Here is a 20,470-nt window from a genome sequence, read left to right as displayed (position 1 = left end):
TAAAGTAATTTTAGAGGATGGGAGAGAGAGAGAGAAAAAATCAATTTATTGTTCCACTTATCTGTGCAGTCCTTGGTTGATTCCTTTTTTTTTTTTTTTTTTTGTATTTTTCTGAAGCTGGAAACGGGGAGAGACAGTCAGACAGACTCCCGCATGTGCCCGACCGGGATCCACCCAGCACGCCCACCAGGGGCGACGCTCTGCCCACCAGGGGGCGATGCTCTGCCCCTCCGGGGCGTCGCTCTGCTGCGACCAGAGCCACTCTAGCGCCTGGGGCAGAGGCCAAGGAGCCATCCCCAGCGCCCGGGCCATCTTTGCTCCAATGGAGCCTTGGCTGCGGGAGGGGAAGAGAGAGACAGAGAGGAAGGAGAGGGGAGTGGAGAAGCAAATGGGCGCTTCTCCTATGTGCCCTGGCCGGGAATCGAACCTGGGTCCCCTGCACGCCAGGTTGACGCTCTACCGCTGAGCCAACCGGCCAGGACTGGTTGATTCTTGTCTGTACCCTGACCCAGGATCAAACCCACAACCTTGGTGTTTTAGGACAAGTCTCTAACCAACTGAACTACCGAGCTATCTGGCCTACCTAGGCCAATGAGAGTTTCTTCACTACTCTTGTGCAAGGGGAAATGAGGTAAAATAGTGACAGGTGTTCTCCCCACTGGATCCACTCAGAGCCACCTGGAATGAGATCAGGAGGGACCTCAGGGGCCCAGGGCCTGCCTGAAGACCAGACACTGCTCTATGCTGGCTCAGTGTAGCTCCATGAAACCACATCCAGCCTGGCCAGAGTGGGGACTTCTCAAGAGAAGTAAGAAATTCCAAGTTAAAATTGTTTTTTAATTTTAATTTTTATTGATTTTAGAAAGAGAGGAAGGGGGAGAAAGAGAGACAGACAGACAGGCACATCAATCTGTTCCTGTATATTCCCTAACTGGAGATCAAACCAACAACTGCTGTGTTTTGAGACAATACTCCAAACAACCGAGTTATCCAGCCAGGATGAGAAATCTATGTTTTTAAAATTTTCTACTTTAAAAAAAAAAAAAGATTTTATTTATTCATTCTAGAGAAGAGAGAGAGGAAAGTGGGGGGCAGGGGAGAGCAGGAGGCATCAACTATCATATGTGCCTTGACCAGGCAAGCCTGGAGTTTTGAACTGAGGACCTCAGTATTCCAGGCTGATGCTTTATCCACTGCGCCACCACAGGTCATGCTAAGATTCTCTGCTTTTTTAACTGTTGACAATTCCTTAAAAGAAAATAAGAAAAGTAAAACACATGGCCAAGTCTGTGTTCTGAATACCTCCAATTTGAGATATCACTGATTGATTTTTTTTTAGGACTTGATTTATTCATTTGAGAGAGAGAGAGAGAGAGAGAGTACACAAGAGAGAGAGAGAGAGAAGTGGGGAGGAGGAGGAATAGCCAACTCCCATATGTGCCTTGACCAAGGAAGTCCAGGGTTTCAAACCGGCAACCTCAGCATTCCAGGTCGATGTTTTTTGGGTTTGTTTTTTTTTTTGCATTTTTCTGAAGCTAGAAACGGGGAGGCAGTCAGACAGACTCCCGCATGCGCCCGACTGGGATCCACCCGGCGTGCCCACCAGGGGGCGATGCTCTGCCCCTCTGGGGCAGTCACTCTGTTGCATCCAGAGCCATTCTAGCGCCTGAGGCAGAGGCCACAGAGCCATCCTCAGCACCCAGACCATCTTTGCTCCAATGGAGCCTTGGCTGCGGGAGGGGAAGAGAGAGACAGAGAGGAAGGAGAGGGGGAGGGGTGGAGAAGCAGATGGGCGCTTCTCCTGTGTGCCCTGTCCGGGAATCAAACCCGGGACTCCTGCACGCCAGGCCGACGCTCTACCACTGAGCCAACCGGCCAGGGCCAGGTCGATGTTTTATCCACTGTGCCACCACAAGTCAGGCCAATTTGAGATCTCAAGCATGAGAATTTCAGTCACCTCATTTCATTGGCCAACTAGTCTTGTGGGCAAAGGGGTCACCTCTACCCTTTACTGATAGGGAAACTGAGAATCATAAGATTAAAATAACTGGTTAACTTAAGACAATCTGATTAATGGGAGCTGGGAATGAAAAAATTTTTAAAGATTTTATTTATTGATTTTAGAGAGAGAAGAGAAAGTCAGTGGGGAGGAGCAGGAAACATCAACTTGTAGTTGCTTCTGGTATGTGCCTTGACTGGGCAAACCTGGGGATTCAAACTGGCGACCTCGGTATTCTAGGTTGATGCCCTATCCACTGTGCCACAACAGCTCATGCTGGGGATGAAATTTAAACTGAGTTCATCTCCCTGGAGCCCATGCCCTAAATCCTACTTTAGGTCCTTCCAAAATTGCCAGAATTCTGAGGCCCCAAGATTCCTGCCGCCATGTACATGCCCTTGAGTGTTTGTAGGATATTATTTGGTAGAGGTGGAGGGCTTTTTCAGATGTAAATAATGTTCAGAAATCAGCTGACTCTGAGTTGATCCAAAGGGAGATTATGCTGGGTGGGCCTGACCTAATCAGGCTAGTCTTCTCTAACAGCCTGGGAGCAGCACACAGCCCTGATTGAAGGAGGCCATGTGGCAAAGAACTTGGGAAAGCAGCAAGAAAACTGGGAGCCCAAGGACTATTCGGCCAGGAGGAGCCAACTTTGGGACCATTTATTCCCTGCCTTCTCTCCACAAACATTTCTCATCCACCGCATTGGCATAGAGTAAGGGAGGGACTCCACCATCAGCTCCAGGTCCCTCTATCCAGCTCCACCCTGGCCTCCCCAAAGCCACAAGAGGGCGCCTGTGAGCACTTAATCTTTTCTGCCCGCTGCCCTCCATCATCTCCTTACTCTCACCTTCTCCCTCTCTCCCTCTTACTCATTCCACTCCAACCACCTGGGTCTCCCACTGTTCCCCCAACATGCCAGCCACTGTCCAGCCTCAGAGCCTTTGCACATGCTGTGCTCACTTTCTGGTTATGTTCCTCTGGCTCATTCTTTCACCTAATTCTGGCCTTTGCTCAAAGGTCACCTCTTCCAAGAGGTCTTCCCTCACCACCCTGGCCCAGGAAACCATCTCATTACTCGCTATGCTCTGTTTCTGCTTACGGTTTTCATTGCCTTGTGTCATGTCATCAGCAGTTACAGCACACATTCTTCCCCCAGGAGAAAGTGCAAATGCAATCCCCCACTACCATAAATTACATAGTCAAGTTTCCCACGTTTGGGGAAATCACAGGGGTCAGTGCATTCAGAGAGCAGTGGGTGAGACTCATCCTGGGAAACCACCTTCATGATCATTTACCTTCCTAATCCTGGTATCTCCCAGGCCAGGTAAGCATACACATCACACATTATTATTTTTTAAATTTTCCATTGATTTGAGGGAGAGGAAAGTGGGGAGAAAGAGAGAGAGAAAGGGATAGAGAGAGAGAGACAAGCATCAATTTTGTTGTTTCACTTAGTGATTCCATTTAGTTGTGCACTCATTGATTGCTTCTCCTACATGCCCTTACCGGGGGTTGAACCCGTGACCTCTGGAGTGCCAGGTCGGTGCTTTATCCACTGAGCCACCCAGCCACCTGGCCAGAGTTTACAGATCACAAATTTAAGTGTCATTGTTTAATTCCTGTGAGCTCCATGATTTGCACACCATGCCCCTTGGTCACAGCTGGGTCCCGGTGATTTGAACAATACCAGACACTTAATAACTGATGAGAGACTGTGATATTTATTGTGCACCTATGGTTTTCCAGGCACTGATCTAGGCACTGGGTACATGACAGGGACAAGAGAGACACCGCCCACCTGCACCACCAACCACCAATCAGGCACCCAGCCTAGTGGGATGACAGGTATGAATCAAATCATCAACAATGGTTCATCAGAGCCAATGCTAATTTGGCATTTACAGTATACCAGACAGTACTCTATTAATCAGTTAATCCTCACCACTGCCCTATGAAGGTGATACTATACCATTGATATCTTATGCTACAAATGAGAAAACTGAGGCATAGGAAGAGTAAGGATCTTCCCAGGTCCCTTGGTCTGGTAGATTATTCCAGGAATAGTCCTAGTGGCTCAAGCATCCCATATGCCTGTGCAGCCCTTTTGTTCTGACTCAAGGCTGGTCATATGCTTCATGTGGTTGGAGGGACAGCAGCATGTGTGACATATGCATTTGAAGTGCTTGTGTTTTGGGACCTGCCTGTCCTTTCATTCCTGGATGCCTACAAGTCCCTCAGCAGAAAGAGCCAGCCAGTCCGGCATCAAGGGCAGCCAGATTTAGTAACTAAAAATACAGGATGCCCAGTTACATTTGAACTTGAGACAAACATTGAATGTGGGGGGTTTTTTGGTGTGTGTGTGTGTGTGTGTGTGTGTGTGTGTGTGTGTGTGTGTGTGTGTTTAAGCATACGTATGTCCCAAATATTGCATGAGATGTGGTTATACTAAGAATATTATTTGTTGCCTGACCAGGCAGTGACGCAGTGGATAGAGTGTCTGACTGGGATGTGGAGGACCCAGGTTCGAGACCTCGAGGTCGCCAGCTTGAGCATGGGCTCATCTGGTTTGAGCAAGGCTCATCAGCTTGGACCCAAGGTCGCTGGCTTGAGCAAGGGGTTACTCACTCTGCTGTAGCACCCTGGTCAAGGCACATATGAGAAAGCAATCAATGAACAACTAAGGAGCCGTAACGAAGAACTGATGTTTCTCATCTCTCTCCCTTCCTGTCTGTCTGTCTGTCTCTATCTGTTCCTCTCTCTGACTCTCTCTGTCTCTGCAGCAAAAAAAAAATTAAATAAAAAAATAATTATTTGTTGTTGGCCTGAAATTCACAATTAACCAGGTGTCCCAGGTTTTATCTCACAACGCTATGCCCCTGGCTGATGGTGGCCTGACCATCTGCATGAGAGGGGTTCCCTGAAAGTGAAAGCTGACCACAGCGGCATGGCCTCCTGAATACCCTGGGATCCTGCAGGGGTCAATTAAACAAGTGATGCTCAGAGGGGAAGGCAGGGACACCGTGAAAAGTGCTGAGAAGCAGACCTGGGAGGGAGTCAGGATTCTGGCATTTTAGTTAGAAACTCGGTTTGAAAAAAAAGAAAAAGAAGGAAAAAAAAAAAAGCAACTCGGTTTGTATTTCAGCCTGTCTAATGGCCTGGGAGAGAACTCTCCTCCCTTCTCAGATCATAATACACTGAGCTGGAGGAAAACCAGGGGTGAGTATCTGCCCTTCACAGGGAAGAATGAGGGCTAGTCAGGGAGCCGCAGGTATGAGATCTGAGAAGTGCCGCCCACTGGACCGCCCGGCTTCATTTTACCCTGATGCCTTCAGGAGAGCCAATACTCCCCCCAACACCTTTCTATTGTGTTAAGATGCAAAAAAAAGTTGCTGTCTTAACTATTGTTAATTGCACAACTCAGTGGCCTCAGCACATTCACACTGTCATGCAGCCAACCCTACCATCCATTCCAAGAACTTTCTCATCTTCCCAAACCAACACTTTGATCCCATTAAACACTAATCCCCTCCCCCCAGCCTGTCACCCACCATCTATTTTCTGTTTCTGTGAATCTGACTCCTCTAGGGACCTCCTATGAGTGAAATGACACAGTACTTGTTTTTAATAAGCACTGTGAGTATGACTGAAGAGCAAGGACTGACTCGGTGCATGGGACGTGGGAAGACTGGGCTTGGCGTTACTGAAGATGGTCACTCCACGACACGGATTGAGCACTTACTGCGTGCCGCATGCTGGAAATGCTGAGTATGACCCTGACAACCTGTCGTGGATCTTGCAGCCCTGTGTGTGGAGGGGTGAAGGCCAGAGGTACCCATGGGAGCAGTAAGTGTCACCAAGAGAAATGAACCAGACAGAGGAGGAGGGTTTATTTCATGGCGGACATGGACAAGCAGTTTAGGGGGAGCAGAAGGATCCCTTTCAGCTGACAAATCAAGCATTTTTCTCTGCCAGGTCAGGTGCTGTCCCCATGGGACCCCATAATGTCAGGACTTTGCTGGTGTGCCATGGAGGGGACTCCTGGGCAGTATGGAGGCCATCAGATTGGGCAGTCAGGTTTCCTTTCTCAGACCGGAAGTTCCCGGGGTTGGAATGCAGCATATCCCTCTTCTCAGATTGGGACATAGAGTGAGCTTAGTGTCCCTCCCCTCAGACCCACAGCTCCTCAAGATGCCAGGACTCATACCTTCCTCCGACTAGCCCCTCTGCCCTCAGACTAGCGAGAACAGTTACAACTGGGGGAGGGGGGCTGGTCTCCTTCCTTCTGGAACCCAACAGCATTTGGCAAAGTCCTAGAAGCAGAAAGAATTGACAGGGGGCCCGTTTTATCCCCAGCTTTAGATCCAGAAAAAGGAGGACAATTTCTCTAGGAAAATAAAAACGGAAGAGGAAGCCCTTGAGTCTGAAGGCACATCCACCCTTGGGATTGTCAGCGTGTCATTTGTGGTTCTTGGGTTGTGGATTTATCTTTTTTTTTTTTTTACAGGGACAGAGAGAGAGTCAGAGAGAGGGATAGATAGGAACAGACAGACAGGAACAGAGAGAGATGAGAAGCACCAATCATCAGTTTTTCGTTGCAACACCTTAGTTGTTCATTGATTGCTTTCTCATATGTGCCTTGACCACAGGCCTTCAGCAGACCGAGTAACCCCTTGCTCGAGCCAGCGACCTTGGGTCCAAGCTGGTGAGCTGTGCTCAAACCAGATGAGCCCACGCTCAAGCTAGCGACCTCGGGGTCTCAAACCTGGGTCCTTCCTCATCCCAGTCTGACGCTCTATCCACTGCGCCACTGCCTGGTCAGGCGGGTTGTGGATTTAAATGGGGACCTGTTTCCTAAAGTGGAGGGCTCAGTGATAGTCTTGGCAGTTAACACAGGGTGAGGGTGCCCCCGTCTCCAGGCTCAGTCCTCATCCTCACTGGCATAGACACCGGCTTCCCAGCGTTCAGCCATGGCATTCTTGTGGCGGGTCACTCGTGTGGCTTCCAGGACCTGCAAGAGGATAACCAGAGTCCCCAGTAGGGTCCTAACCCCCACAGAAACCTCACCCACTGCCAACTCATAGGACAGGCTTAGAACAGGGATAAAGAATGACCATCCCCTCCTCTATTTCAGACCTTCTACTCCTAGCAATAGCACCAAGGGATGTCCTAACTCATTCTGAGCTCCTCAGCAGGGGAAATGCCCAGATCTGGCCTCTTAAGCTCAGCTCAACGATGGCCCCAAATATATTCCACAAATCCCTAAGATAGCTGGACTTTTCCACACTCCTAGATGAACCCCTCCCCCAAAGAAAATGCCCTTGTCTAATCTGCTCTAAAACCTTCATTATTTGACAAAGTAGCTGCAAGTGCAGCTATTTTGCACAATCTGTGCCATGGCAGGTATCACAAGCAGATCAGAGCAAAATTCACTGCAGGTAGACACTATCAATTGAGAAGCTATCAAGTGAAGCCCTCACACCCAAAAGAAAGGCTTTTGATGGCCCTGGTGCCATGGGGCAGGAGGCAGAGAAGGGGAGGAAAAGATAGTCCTCACCCCTGGAGCACACTCACCTCCGAATTGACATGGTCCAGGGGGTTGATGCCGGCATACTGCAGAAAAGAAACACACAGTGGCCCCTGAGTCTTTGGCCCTGTCCCATCCCAGAGTCCAACTGGAACTTAATGCACAACTCGAGGCAAGAGGGAAGGTATTCCACCATGGCTCTCTTGAGTGCCCCTCGATCACCTCACTCAACCATCCACCATGCTCTTCCCTCACGCTGTTCCCCACAGTGCAGCCACAGTCTATCATTTGCAGTTTTTTCCTCTTTGTCAACTTCAGCATAATAAAGACAGTCAATATTTACTGAGCATTTCCCATGGTCAGGCCCTGCTATAAGACTCTGAGGTGGCTGGATTTATCATCATGCTCATTTCATAGAGAAAGAGACTGAGGGTCAGAGAGGGGGCAGCCCAACATTACACAGCCGGAAAGTCCCAGTACTGAGAACTGAACCCACATAACTGGGCTCCACTCTGTGCCCCAACCCATGAGGCCAGGTTACGAGTGTGGGTGAGGCTGGAGTTGGTGTTATTCTCCATGGTATTCCCAATACCCCACTAGGGAGGAGATGACCTAATAGTTACAAATGTGGGGTATGGATTCAAGCCTGGATTCCCAGCTCAGGAACTCACGGGCCATGTGACTCTGGGCAAGGTCTCACTCCACCTTCCTGTGGCCCTAATGGAGGGTGTCAGACCTCAGCCAGGTCTCCAAGGGGATGGGCAGGGTTCTGGACTTACCCACTGCTCCTTCCTCTTTCTCTGCTCAGGAACAGCTTCCGCAGGGGCCTCTGCCGTCCACACCAGGTCTGAGTGCAGGTGGATGGGCGTGAAGAAGTGTGACTCAGACACTGAGTAGCTGCCCGTGATGCCTGTGGAAAGGAAGGCGCATCAGGGACAGCTCTCTAGTCCCTTGAGGGCAGAACATCTATCAGACCAAAGCCCAGGAGAGCTGAATCAGTTAAGGAGACAGGTGAACAGACAGAGGTACAGAGCAGACAGCTTGCTAGGAAAACTGAGTGACCAAAATAGCCAGTCAGGAGAGACTGGGTAAATGGATGGGCCAATCAAGCAAGGTAAAAAACATTAAAAGTAGCCCTGGCCGGTTGGCTCAGCAGTAGAGCGTCGGCCTGGTGTGCGGGGGACCCGGGTTCGATTCCCGGCCAGGGCACATAGGAGAAGCGCCCATTTGCTTCTCCACCCCCCACCCTCCTGACTCTCTGTCTCTCTCTTCCCCTCCCGTAGCCAAGGCTCCATTGGAGCAAAGATGGCCCGGGCGCTGGGGATGGCTCCTTGGCCTCTGCCCCAGGCGCTAGAGTGGCTCTGGTCCCGGCAGAGCAACCCCCCCCCCCTCGACGGGCAGAGCATCGCCCCCTGGTGGGCAGAGCGTAGCCCCTGCTGGGCATGCTGGGTGGATCCCAGTCAGGCGCATGCGGGAGTCTGTCTGACTGTCTCTCCCCATTTCTAGCTTCAGAAAAATACAAAAAAAAAAACACACACACAAAAAAAACATTAAAAGTACACAGCAATTGACCAAGAGGATACAACATCTGTAAACCTTTATGTGCCTATTAACAAAATGTCCAAATCCATAGCAAAAACCCCAAAGTAAAGTTCATACCTCTCTCCAAAGTCTACAGCTTAAGGAAACATGCAGGCAAACTGAGGGAGTGGACAGAGTCCCCCAGATGAACCCCTCCTGACACCCCCAAACTCCACTTCCCCACCCTTCTCTGCTACAATATGAGGCCCAGATCAAAGCAGCCATTCCCCAGGATCCCTCCTCACCGGATGCCTGGGAGGAGCTCCTGGAGTCTTGGTCACAGTCCAGCTGCGGGGAGAAGACCTCTGGGAAAAGAGCATTGCGCCGTTCCTCCGCCACCTCTCGCTCCCGCCTCAGGACACTCTCCACCTCCCTCTCCAGCAGCTCAGAGGACTGGGACTTTTGTAGCCTCAACGCCGGGGCTCCAGCCACTTCCCAACCCCAGATACGGGAGACCTCAGCCTTCTGGGGCACATCTGGCACCCTGAACCGCAGGGGACGCAGGCGGAAGTACTCCCATCGCACGACACCCCCGTTGGCTTGTGGGGGTCCCCTCGGGGGCTTCCAGAACTCCTGCTTTGTGCCCGAAGGTTTTCCAGAGGAATCTGAGAGATGCCTCTGAGACGCTGTGGCCTTCGGCAAGGCCACTGCCTTGGCCACATCTGCAGAGAGACCACTAGGCTTGCTGTACGTGTGGAAGGCTTGAAACTTTTGCTGGGGGGTACCAGGGCTCAGGAACGGCTGGTAGGCATCAGGCGGGATGCGGTTCACCTTCCTCAGCTCTGGGGCAGCGTTGGCCGCACTGGCATCTGGGGCTAAGCCAAGAATGGAGTCTGAGCTGAGTACTCTCCTAAGTCCAGGCCGGGGGCCCTCAGAGTTCCAGCTGGACATGGACACACAGCTCACCTGCAGGCCCTCCCTCCGGTGGTCCTCCTCGCGCTGTGTCTCCTGTGCAATGTCACGCTGCACATAGAGTGATGGGCGCCCCCTGTCCCGCCACGGGGCCTCAGTCAGGCTCACCTTGGTCAGCAGAGGCCGGGTGGGGATCTCCACCAGCTCCTGGTGGCCCACTGCCTGCCGCAGCCCCCTCTGCTCACGCAGAGCTGCCTCGCGCTCCTGGGCCAGTCGGATCTCTCGCTCAATGGGTGTCTCTTTGGAGGCCTCTAGTGGCTCTGCTTGGGACTGGGAACCAGGGTCGTCCACAGCTTGGACACCAGACCCAGTGAACCAACTATGAACCTTCTTCTCTTCCCTGACCGCCTCTTTCACCTGGGGCTTGACTGAAACAACATATCCATTGGCGAGGGGCATCTCATTCAACGCCTTGGGGGCCTGGCTGACCCTGGGTGGGGCACAGGCCTGGGCCACCCTGGCTGGTGGGTTCTGAGGGACCCCCGCATTTGCCTGCTCCAGGCTCAGGAATTGCTTCCTCGCTGCAAGGAAGTCGATTTGCTCCCTGTCAACCATATTTTCCTCCATGGGCATGAACTGAGGTCGTCCAGGGGTTCTGAGGTCCCTGTGGTCAGGGGTGCCATGAAGTGTAGCCACTGTGCCACTCTTCCTCACTGCTTGGCCCTGGATGACTGCCCAGCGCTCCCTCTCAAGGTCCTGTGGCCGCCTGGGCAGGGCATCCCTGGTGTCCAAGTGGTAGGTCTTCACCTGCTCGTCCTCATCGTCTTCTGGCTGGCTGGAGAAGGTACGCAGGCTGCAAGATGCCCCTGTCCTCAACATGTCTGACTGAGCCTTACGATCAGCTGTCCATGCTATAGGCTGGTCCTGGTCCCAGCCGTTGGCTGAGGGCTCTACATCCACCAGCTGGAATGTGTAGCTAGTGTCCCCATTTAGGGCCAGGCCAGCCATGCCTGGTGAGTGGGGAATGCTGAAGATGGGGTATCTGGTCACTCGGTCCATGTTCTAGGAGTTTCAGTCTGCCACAAATTTCCGGGGTGGAGACACACTCAGCTCCCTGAGGATGAGAAGGAATGACAGCCACCAGGTCAGAATACTTGGGGAAAGGCACAATGTTCAGTTCCTCAAAGGGCAAAGTTCTGCCCAAGTGGCCTCCGTGATTGGTTCAGGAATGGATAAGTGACTTAGCCTGGCCAATCAGAGCATTCCATCCCCTGGCCTCTCTGATTGGTTCAGGGATGGACGTATGACTCAACCTGGTCAGTGACATGAAATCCTGGACTTGGCAGTGAATGTGGAAATTGTACCCTCTTCCCATTAGGCTTGTTAGGTTGGTGGGACGAAACTGAAAAGACCTGGGGGAGGCATACATGCCTCCTGTGGACACAGCCTGCTCGAGAGCAACTGCAACCCTAACACAATACCCTAAAAATGATGTTTGAAGGCCCAGAACAGGTAGTTCTGTTGGTTAAACTATTGTCTTGATACTCCAAGGTTGTGGGTTTGATCCCCGATCAGGGCACATACATGAAACAACAAATGAGTGCATGAACAAGTGGAACAACATATCAATATTTCTCTCTCTGTCTCTCTAAAATCAATTAAAAAAAAAAAAGACTTAGTCTTTAAAAAAAAATGTTTGGCCCTGGCCGGTTGGCTCAGCGGTAGAGAGTTGGCCTAGCGTGCGGAGGACCCGGGTTCGATTCCCGACCAGGGCACACAGGAGAAGCGCCCATTTGCTTCTCCACCCCTCCGCCGCGCTTTCCTCTCTGTCTCTCTCTTCCCCTCCCACAGCCAAGGCTCCATTGGAGCAAAGATGGCCCAGGCGCTGGGGATGGCTCTGTGGCCTCTGCCTCAGGCGCTAGAGTGGCTCTGGTCGCAACATGGCGACGCCCAGGATGGGCAGAGCATCGCCCCCTGGTGGGCAGAGCGTCGCCCCATGGTGGGCGTACCAGGTGGATCCCGGTTGGGCGCATGCGGGAGTCTGTCTGACTGTCTCTCCCTGTTTCCAGCTTCAGAAAAATGAAAAAAAAAAAAATGTTTGAACTTCTGGATCCAGCCACACCTGAATCTTGCCCCTGTACTGACCCAACAACTCGCCCCATGTGTGTCTGACATTTGCAGGCACCCTGCCCATCTCCCAGATGCTGCACACCCTGGATCGGGGATCCCCTGATGCCCCAATCCTCCCCTCTTCCACTTAGTTCACTGTGTCCAGACCCAGAGCCATCCCTGGGTTGCCTCCCTGGGCCCCCACCAGAAAGTGCGTCTGCCTCTCACTCAGGGCACACACATTCTGACGTTCCCTCTGTGATTGTTTTCATTTAACATTTACAGATGCTTCCAGCGGCTTTGCCTCTCGCTGAGGGATGGCTAGTGGCAAAACTGAGGCCCAGAGAGGGGCAGCAACTGTCAGAGACTTCAGCTTTCTAGATCCCACATCCTGTTTCCTCTCTCCTGCACCTGCCCAGTGGGACACTTTGTCCCATCCTAGGCAACCCCCACCACCGCCTGGGCCTCATAAAGCCAGAACAGACTAGGGAATGCCTTGGACCTTGTCCCACATAGCCAGGCAACACCCTGAACCAGTGCCCCAAGGAAGCCTCCCCTCCCCCACCTAAGTGTCTAGGTTCCTGCTGAGCATGGTTCCAGGAACTTTCTAGGTCACACACCTGATCTCACACCCTGTGGTCCTGGTTTCTCCAGGATTCAGTCTCACTACCTTCCCCGATGCTCAAGGCCTCCATTTGGCCTCAGCACAAACCCCAAACTCTGTAGGTACCTAAACCCCAAACCTGACCCTCCTTGTCCCCCTGAAGCTCCCTTTGCTTGAAGGTCCCTCATTTCTGCATTTCCATAGCCTCCTTAGCTGTGGCCCACAGACAGCTCTTCCAGGGAGCCTCCCGATTGTCCCCATGGTTAAAGCCCATTGTCTTGGCATCTCCTGTGTGCCCAGCCCAGCATCCTAGTATTAGGTGTTACCTTTTTACAGCTGAGGGAAGGAAGATGAGCTGTTCCCAACTGCTCAAGCAGCCTGTGCCCTCCGCCCTGGAACCTGGTTTCACCTGAGCTGTTATGTATGTCTGCTACCTTTTTATACAAACTTGCTTGTCCCTGAACTGGGGAAGTGTCAAGTAACAAAATCAATCATGGGGGCAATGTTACAATTAATAGATTAGGTATCATATTTGAAACAATAATTAGGAAAACAATATTTAAAACAATCAGCTTGGATAGTAAATGCCAGGCCACTAAGCTGAGCCCTGTCCCAATGACTGAGCAGTATGTCACAGAGATTTTCTCCTTGAAAGTTATGGGGGAACATGTTTTTGAAAGAAGAATAAAGCCTGACCAGGCAGTGGCGCAGTGGTCAGACTGGGACGCTGAGGACCCGGGTTTGAAACCCCGAGGTCGCCAGCTTGAGCATGGGTTGCCGACTTGAGCACACAGTCACCAGCTTGAGCGTGGGATCATAGACATGGCACCATGGTCGCTGGCTTGAGACCAAAGGTTGCTGGCTTGAAGCCCAAGGTCGCTGGCTTAAACAAGGGGTCACTGGCTCAACTGGAGCCTGCCAGTCAAGGCACATATGAGAAGCAATCAATGAACAATTAAGGTGCCACAACTATGAGTTGATGCTTCTTATATCTCTCCCTTCCTTTCTGTCTCTTGCCAAAAAAAAAAAAAAAAAAAAAAAAAAAAAAAGGAGAATAAGTTTATTTAAAGCCTGTCTTCTCTCACCTGAAGTCAGCAGCCCAGGACCCTCTGTCCCAGGGTGAGCACCACCCCTGCAACCCAGAGTCTGTTATTCAGCAGGTTCTTAATGAAGGTTGACTGAACAGGGCGCGGTCTTTGCAAACACTACTCATCCCAGGTGCTCAGGAGGTGGGGGTTGGGTTATTTTAGCTGCACATCTGGCTGCCCCTCTGGGGCTCCCCTGCAGACCATAGCCTGTCCTCTGGATCAGCTCTGTCACCATGCCCTGGGCTCCCTGGGGAAAGCAGGTGTGGCAGGGGTGACACAAGAGTGTTTGCTGAGTGAGTAACTGGATGTTCACTCACCAGGATTTATAACCCACAGGGACATTAACTCCTGGGAAAAAGGTCTGCCTGCCCTGAGGGTATTGGGTCTCCTGGTCAGGTGGGGTGAGGGTGGGGGCACCACTTGCTCCTTGGCCCATTCCTCCCAGGTGATTCACTGAGGACAAGAAGGGCTGGGTTTTGGGTTCAAGGTCCCAGGGCGCCTCTCACTTGTGGCCTTGGGCAAGTCTCAACTCACCCCTCATCTTATTTGCTCCTCATAAGTTCCTGCAATGAGGGGACCATTCTTACCCCCAATTTACAGCAGAGGGAACAGAGGCCTAGAGAGAAGTTGCTCACCTGAGATTACACAGGAGTGACAGAGCAACAGGTCTTGAAGCTTGAGCCCTCATTCCCATTTGGTTGCCTTCTCCTTTAGGAAGCCTTCCTGAATTGCTCTTCCCAGCTCCACCCCATACCTGTGTCAATAACAAAGTGAAACTGGGTTTATAGCCCTGGGTGCCACACATCTGCTTCCTCATCACTGACACTGGCCTCCTGCCATAGGTGCAAAAACCTGCTGGAGAGGCTGAGGTTCAGACAGGGAAGGTCCCACAGCAGAAAGGGGCTCCAGGGGTTCCTCTACTAACACTCAGGGCTAAAGACCCCCAAGTCCCTGGCTGGACAGAGTACTCGATCCTTTGACACACTTGGACACTGGACTGAGTTTCTGTCTCCCACTAGAAAGAACCTGGACAGGGCCTCCATGCTGACACTGCATAGGTCGACAGCCCCACCCAAAACTCTCCTCTCGAGTGCCTTACCAAGCCCCAGACCTGTGAGGATGTTGCACGCTGCTCCCCAAGCAAGGCTCTGGCTGGTGCTAAGTGCCTTCCCAGCAGCCTCCAGGATTCCCAGAACCCATGAGCAGTACTAGCAGTGGGGGTCTCTCTGGCCTCCCTTAGAGGGTCAAGGCTCAAGGTTTTTGAATTTGGGGCCAGGAGCCCAGGTTGGAGACTGAGGCCCTGACAAGGTTCAGGGACAGGCCTTCTGCTCCTTGAGGAGGAGGGGAAGGGAGGGCAGGAAGGACATAGACCTCAGGGCAATGAGAGTGCAGAGCAATGGGACACCCCCACCAGCTCCGAAACCTAGGTAGGTCCGGAGGGGTATGAGGTGAGGAAGGGGTGCTTTCCTCCCTCCCTGCATTCCAAGGGTTCCACGGGTGAACTGATAATGCCAATTGACACAGGAACCCCCATGCCAAAAAAATAAAGGCCCCCACCTCATGCAGGCCCCCACCCACCATAGCTTCCTGTGCATCTTGCCCCCTCAAGTCCCCCGGGCTCACCTGCCAGCTCCTGGCTCCCAGTAGCCTCCAAGCCTCGGCTCCACTCTGGCGGCGCTGCCCTGCCTACAGGTTGCCAGGGGACAAGGCCCCACCCAAGGGAGGCAGGTGCACCCCCTTCTCTTTGGCCCCACCTGGACTCAGGAAACAAAGTCCGGAGGAGGAGGAAGAAAGCCGATACCCAGGCAGGACGGAGGGCAGGCACCATGCCCACTGCACACTCCCCCCAGGCCCCAGGGCCTCAAGCCCCGGAGCTGGAACTCACTTGAAACCTCCTTCTAGCTGCCATCTGGTTTCCCCATCACCTTTTAGTGTCACTCAGAGAGGGAACATCACTTCCCAGGGTCACAAAGCAGGTCCATGAAACAGCTGCCCCTTTCTGGGTTGTGGGGTTTGAATCCCAGACCTCCATGGAGTAATCTGACTCTGCCCATATTTGGAGCTAGTCCCCCAGCACCCTTTATTAAAGGGACAAGCTCAGCTTACTTGTCTCTGGGGAATTCAGTGGGTCTGGGTTCAAATCCCCGTAACGTCGCTGAACCTGTTTACTTCCCATGAAATGGAGCCATCACACAGCAGGCTGAATTCCCCAGGCCACTTGGACATAAACAGCCTATGGAAGGCATCAAAAGTGCCAGAAAGCCTGACCAGGTGGTGGCGCAGTGGATAGAGCGTCAGACTGGGATGCCAAGGACCCAGGTTCAAGACCCCGAGGTCGCCAGCTTGAGTGTGGGCTCATCTGGTTTGAGCAAAATCTCACCAGCTTGGACCCAAGGTCGCTGGCTCAAGCAAGGGGTTACTCGGTCTGCTAAAGGCCCACGGTCAAGGCACATATGAGAAAGCAATCAATGAACAACTAAGGTGTCGCAATGCGCAATGAAAAACTAATAATTGATGCTTCTCATCTCTCTGTCCCTGTCTATCCCTACCCCTCTCTGACTCTCTCTGTCTCTGTTAAAAAAAAAAAAAAAAGCCCTGGCTAGTTGGCTCAGTGGTAGAGCGTCAGCCTGGCGTGCAGGAGTCCTGGGTTCGATTCCCAGCCAGAGCACACAGGAGAAGCACCCATCTGCTTCTCCACCCCTCCCCCTCTCCTTCCTCTGTCTCTCTCTTCCCCTCCTGCAGCCAGGGCTCCATTGGAGCAAAAGTTGGCTCAGGCGCTGAGGATGGCTCTGTGGCCTTGCCTCAGGCGCTAGAATGGCTCTGGTTGCAACAGAGCAACGCCCCAGATGGGCAGAGCATCACCCCCTGGTGGGCATGCCAGATGGATCCCGGTTGGGCGCATGCGGGAGTCTGTCTGACTGCCTCCCCGTTTCCAACTTCAAAAAAATACAAAAAAAAAAAAAAGTGCCAGAAAATGTTGGTGGGTGGGCAGTTCCCACTGACAGATGGGGCACTGAGGCTCTAATTGTGTGGCAGGTCCTCCCAGGCACTCTGCCATCCTGTCTGATTCTTGGTTGAGATAGAGAATGCAAGAGCCCAGCATTCATGGGGAAGTCAGACCACTGGGACCAGCAGTCAGTCTATGGCAGAGGGGACCTAGTGGATTGGGCTGGGGCTTTGCCCTACCCCTTGGCTTTCTGTAGGGTCCCTCTGAACCTCAGTTTCTTCCACTGGATGGGCCTGGAGCCCCAAATCTGGCAAGGGTGCCTGGGATGGAGGATATGAGATGGGTCCAGATAAAGGGCCCAGCCCTGAATGACAGCTTTTGAGTGTGCAACATGGGCCAGTTCTGTCAAAACCCGGGATATAGTCTTGCCATCTTCTCCTTACCCCACTGCAGGTCCTTTTATCTGTTTTGCACACATAAAAACTGAGGCACAGCAAGCTTCAAGGCTTGTTAGTGGTAAGGCTGGGATTTGAACCTGAGCCTACCACCCTATTGCTTATATAGGGAAACTGAGGCCCTGAAAGAGACTGCAATACCCAGTGTGCTGGGGCACTGTGGAGACAAGGAACCCCAATGTCCTGCTCCCAGATGGTGTGGACTCTCACTTAGGATTCAAAGAGCATTGAACAGATGGGCAAACTGAGGCCCAAGAGGTCAGTGACTACTCCCAGTCACAGTGAGACAGAAAGGGATTGTGTCCCATAAATGCTTCCTCCTTGGTGGCCCCACCTGTTTTCCAAAGACTGGCTCCCTGCAGAATGTGGGGGTGTCTATGAGGTCCTTTTGGTTTCCTGGGAGGCTGAACCCAGCCAGGGGTGACCTCACAGCCAAAGAACAGGAGAGGGATGGGGCGAGGTAGGTGTAGAACGGAGGACTCCACAGGAAAACAGAAAGCAAGTCCTGACACTGGCTGCTGCCACATTAGCTCCAGATGTTACCTGCCCCAGAGTGCTCAGATGTGCTCAGGTGCAGGTGTGGCTCCACAGATGTCCCCACCACAGGACCGCATGAGCTGGAGGGGTGCAGCCTCCTTTTATACCCATTCTGGTGGGCCCCACCCTGGCTGCCCCCCCCCCCAATACAAGAACTCCAAGACCCAGGGCGTTCACACGGTTTATTTGCTTCTCTGGGAAAGTCAAGAACACGGGCCTGTCACACATCGAAAGCAGAGGGGACAGCAAGGGCACTTCAGCGGAGGCTCTCAGCTCGAGAACTTGGCAGCTTAAGGAGGAAGGGGGTCCATGCCACTGCTGACACCACCTCAGAGAGGACTCTCCTCCCACCACTGAGGGGCAGAGCTGAGACTAGACAGGCCAGGCTGGTTTCAGGCGGCCCCTGCACGGTTCTGAGGAGGTGGAAGGGGGGAGCGGCTTCAGCCTGGGCACGAGGCCAAGGGACCCCCCCGGGAAGGGGCCCAAGATGGGGCCTGGTCTTCCTATAGCCCACACAGAAGAGGGTCTCTGAGCATGGGCATGAATGTGCCTCTGAGGGCAAGTGTAGCCACAACCTGGGAGATGTGTGTGCACATTTGGGTGTCAATTGCCCACATGAGAAGGGTCCCTCACCCCTCACCCCTTCCAGTGAGGGGGGGAAGGCTCACGTTGGGCTGGGCAGCCAATGGGGGTCTCCTGCTGCAACCCATGGGAAAGCTCCCTGCCCCAAGCTGTGTGCTCTTCCACTGCCCAGATTATGCCAAGCCCAGTAGAACTGGAAGTGGGTCTGATTTCCAGGGTACAGTTGGGAGACCCAGGACCCTGGCCCAAGCAGGCTGGAGAATGGGCTGGGGAAGCCCCCTAGAGTCCCCAAATTAGCACCAGGAAGAAGGAGGGCCCAGTGAGGGTGGGAGCTCAGGACAGAAAGTGGCTCACATGGTCCTGCCTTGTGCAAGAGACAACTTGAAGACCCTCACCTGCCCCATCCAGAAGACAGCACAAGGGTCATAGACCCTACCCCCCAAGTGGAGAGTGTGTCCTCTGGGCTCCCCCTTCCTAGGCTCCACCGTCCACCAGCCACGCCCACAGAGCATAAAAGGAAGGGCACATCAGGCTGAAGTGTCCAGAGGGGCCCCTGTTCCAGGCTAAGAACTGAAGCCTGGTCTCTGACTGAGGCTCCCCAATGAGGCACAGCCTCACCCCCAACAGCCCAAAGTCCCGACACCACTGCCTTGGCTGGGGGACCGCACTTCCAGGGCTAAGGGGAGAGAAAAGGCCCCCAGGACCCCTCGGAACCCCAGTCCCTCTCCAGTGGGATGTCCCTTGGAGATCTCATTGGAGGTGGCAGGAAGGCACAGGCAGAAGGCCCAGAGGGTGGTGGGCTTGCCTGGGGCTGCACAGAGGCCCGGGTCCCACCAGCCAGGAACTTTGTGGGCAAGAGCCCATCTGTGGAGCTGCCATGACATGTAGGGGATCCTCGTTTTGGGAAAGGTGGGTCTGTCCATGTCTCTGTCCTACCAGGCACAGGCACACGGCTCAGGTTTAGAGTGCGTTGGGGTGGTGATGGGTACAGGACCACTGTCCCTCTCTTTCCAGTGAAAGAAAACTCAGAAGGAAGATGTGACAACACGGCATATCCTGGGGCCCATGATTGTGGGTGGAGGTTGGGCAGGCACCGGGGCCAGGCTGTGGGTGTCTGTGGTGTGGAGGGTGGGGCTAGGGCCTGGGGCCTGCGGCTCACATGATGGAGCAGCATTTACAACGCTGCTTCTTCATGTCAAGGTCCTGGGTGTCACTGGCAGGTGCCTCAGGCCCCACCTGGTTCTCTTCCCTGGAGCCTGCGGTGGCAGGGGGCTCGGCCGCACTGCCGTTGGGTGGGGCGGCCTCCCTGGGCTCAGCCTCATCCTCGATGACCACCAGCTCCGCTGTGATGGTGTCCTGCAGCCCCAGCACCTTCTGGGTCTCCGCCTCATCTTCCACGTTCTGGTAGCCCATGAAGATCATGGTGACCGGGGGCTCCTGGCCAGGCTGGATGCCTGGTGGGCCTGATGTGGCCTCACCTGGCTGTGCCTGCACCCCAGTGATCTCCCGCCTAGAGGGCGTGGTGGTCCGGACAGCCTCCTCGGATGCCCTCCCGGTCTCCACTGCCCCAGCCACAGGACCTGCCTCACTCAGCGTCACCTCATCTGCCTTGTGGATGAGTTCGTCCACCTCGGAGGAGCTCAGTGGCTGGATCCCGTTCACTGCAGTGCTGTCTACAGCATGGACAACTGGTGGGGTGAAGAGAGAAAATGAGACCAGAGAGAATGCCTGGCAGGTCTGTGAGCCACCCTCCAAGCTAAAGAGAAAAGCATAAACCAAATTAGATGGACAATTTAAACTCCCTATTCGGATCTGTGGACACAGATAAACTGGTGCACAGAGGAAAATTCATGGGCAAACACTTGTTATAAACAAATAAAGACTGAAATTCAATGAATTGGGATGTTATTGTCTTGCATTTTGAAGTATTTGTACTTGCAAAGTAGTTGTGGGGGTGTGTGTGTCTGTGTGTGTGTGTGTTCCATTAAAAAGATGGTGGAAACAGAAGTTCAGAGAAGGGAAGTATTTAGCACAAGGCCGCACAGCTGGCCAGGCAGACCCTACTTCTAGTCCAGGCCTGTCTCCTTGCCCTGAGGAGTTGCAAGGATCCTGATTTCTCCCTTCTGTGTGGTTGACCCTGAATTAAATTGAGTTCATTCATCCTGTCTTTCTTGTTTTCCTATAAATGC

The 20,470-nt window shown here is 53.1% G+C and overlaps 2 protein-coding genes and 1 pseudogene across 7 annotated transcripts in view; all 3 read right to left on the bottom strand.

Moving 5' to 3' along the window:
* Nucleotides 1-3,155: 3,155 nt before the first annotated feature.
* Nucleotides 3,156-3,334, bottom strand: LOC136390047 (U1 spliceosomal RNA; annotated as a pseudogene).
* Nucleotides 3,335-5,865: 2,531 nt separating this feature from the next.
* Nucleotides 5,866-15,537, bottom strand: MISP (mitotic spindle positioning). Of its 2 annotated transcripts, XM_066341649.1 has the most exons (6): nt 15,384-15,420; nt 14,396-14,514; nt 9,353-11,073; nt 8,306-8,436; nt 7,574-7,612; nt 5,866-7,010 (listed from the first exon to the last, which is right to left on the bottom strand). In XM_066341649.1, the coding sequence occupies exons 3-6, from the start codon at nt 11,016-11,018 to the stop codon at nt 6,921-6,923; spliced, it is 1,926 nt and encodes a 641-aa protein (XP_066197746.1). In that variant the 5' UTR covers nt 11,019-11,073; nt 14,396-14,514; nt 15,384-15,420; the 3' UTR covers nt 5,866-6,920. The 2 variants fall into 2 exon arrangements, with proteins under 2 accessions (XP_066197746.1, XP_066197740.1); XM_066341643.1 differs by lacking the exon at nt 14,396-14,514 and having other exon boundaries at nt 15,384-15,537.
* Nucleotides 15,538-17,867: 2,330 nt separating this feature from the next.
* Nucleotides 17,868-20,470, bottom strand: part of PALM (paralemmin) — a 29,545-nt gene continuing 26,942 nt past the window's right edge. For all 5 annotated transcript variants that reach the window (XM_066341718.1, XM_066341696.1, XM_066341700.1 and 2 more), the window contains one exon: nt 17,868-19,969. In XM_066341718.1, the coding sequence (XP_066197815.1) occupies nt 19,437-19,969 (533 nt within the window). In that variant the 3' untranslated portion in view covers nt 17,868-19,436. The remainder of the gene's footprint in view (nt 19,970-20,470) is intronic.

This window comes from Saccopteryx leptura, chromosome 1 (assembly GCF_036850995.1).
Source record: "Saccopteryx leptura isolate mSacLep1 chromosome 1, mSacLep1_pri_phased_curated, whole genome shotgun sequence".
In the NCBI taxonomy this organism is placed as follows: domain Eukaryota; kingdom Metazoa; phylum Chordata; class Mammalia; order Chiroptera; family Emballonuridae; genus Saccopteryx; species Saccopteryx leptura.
Note: the sequence above shows the minus strand (reverse complement) of the source record. Positions and strands in the feature narration are given on the sequence as shown.

Bases quoted from the DNA above. Each gene is read 5' to 3' on its own strand.
- MISP (XM_066341643.1), bottom strand. From the start codon at position 11,018: ATGGACCGAGTGACCAGATACCCCATCTTCAGCATTCCCCACTCACCA. The intron at 8,437-9,352 runs GTGAGGAGGGAT...TCCTTTCCACAG, and splicing joins GAGCTCCTCCCAGGCATCCG to GCATCACGGGCAGCTACTCA. The intron at 7,613-8,305 runs GTAAGTCCAGAA...TCTTTTCTGCAG, and splicing joins GAAAGAGGAAGGAGCAGTGG to TATGCCGGCATCAACCCCCT.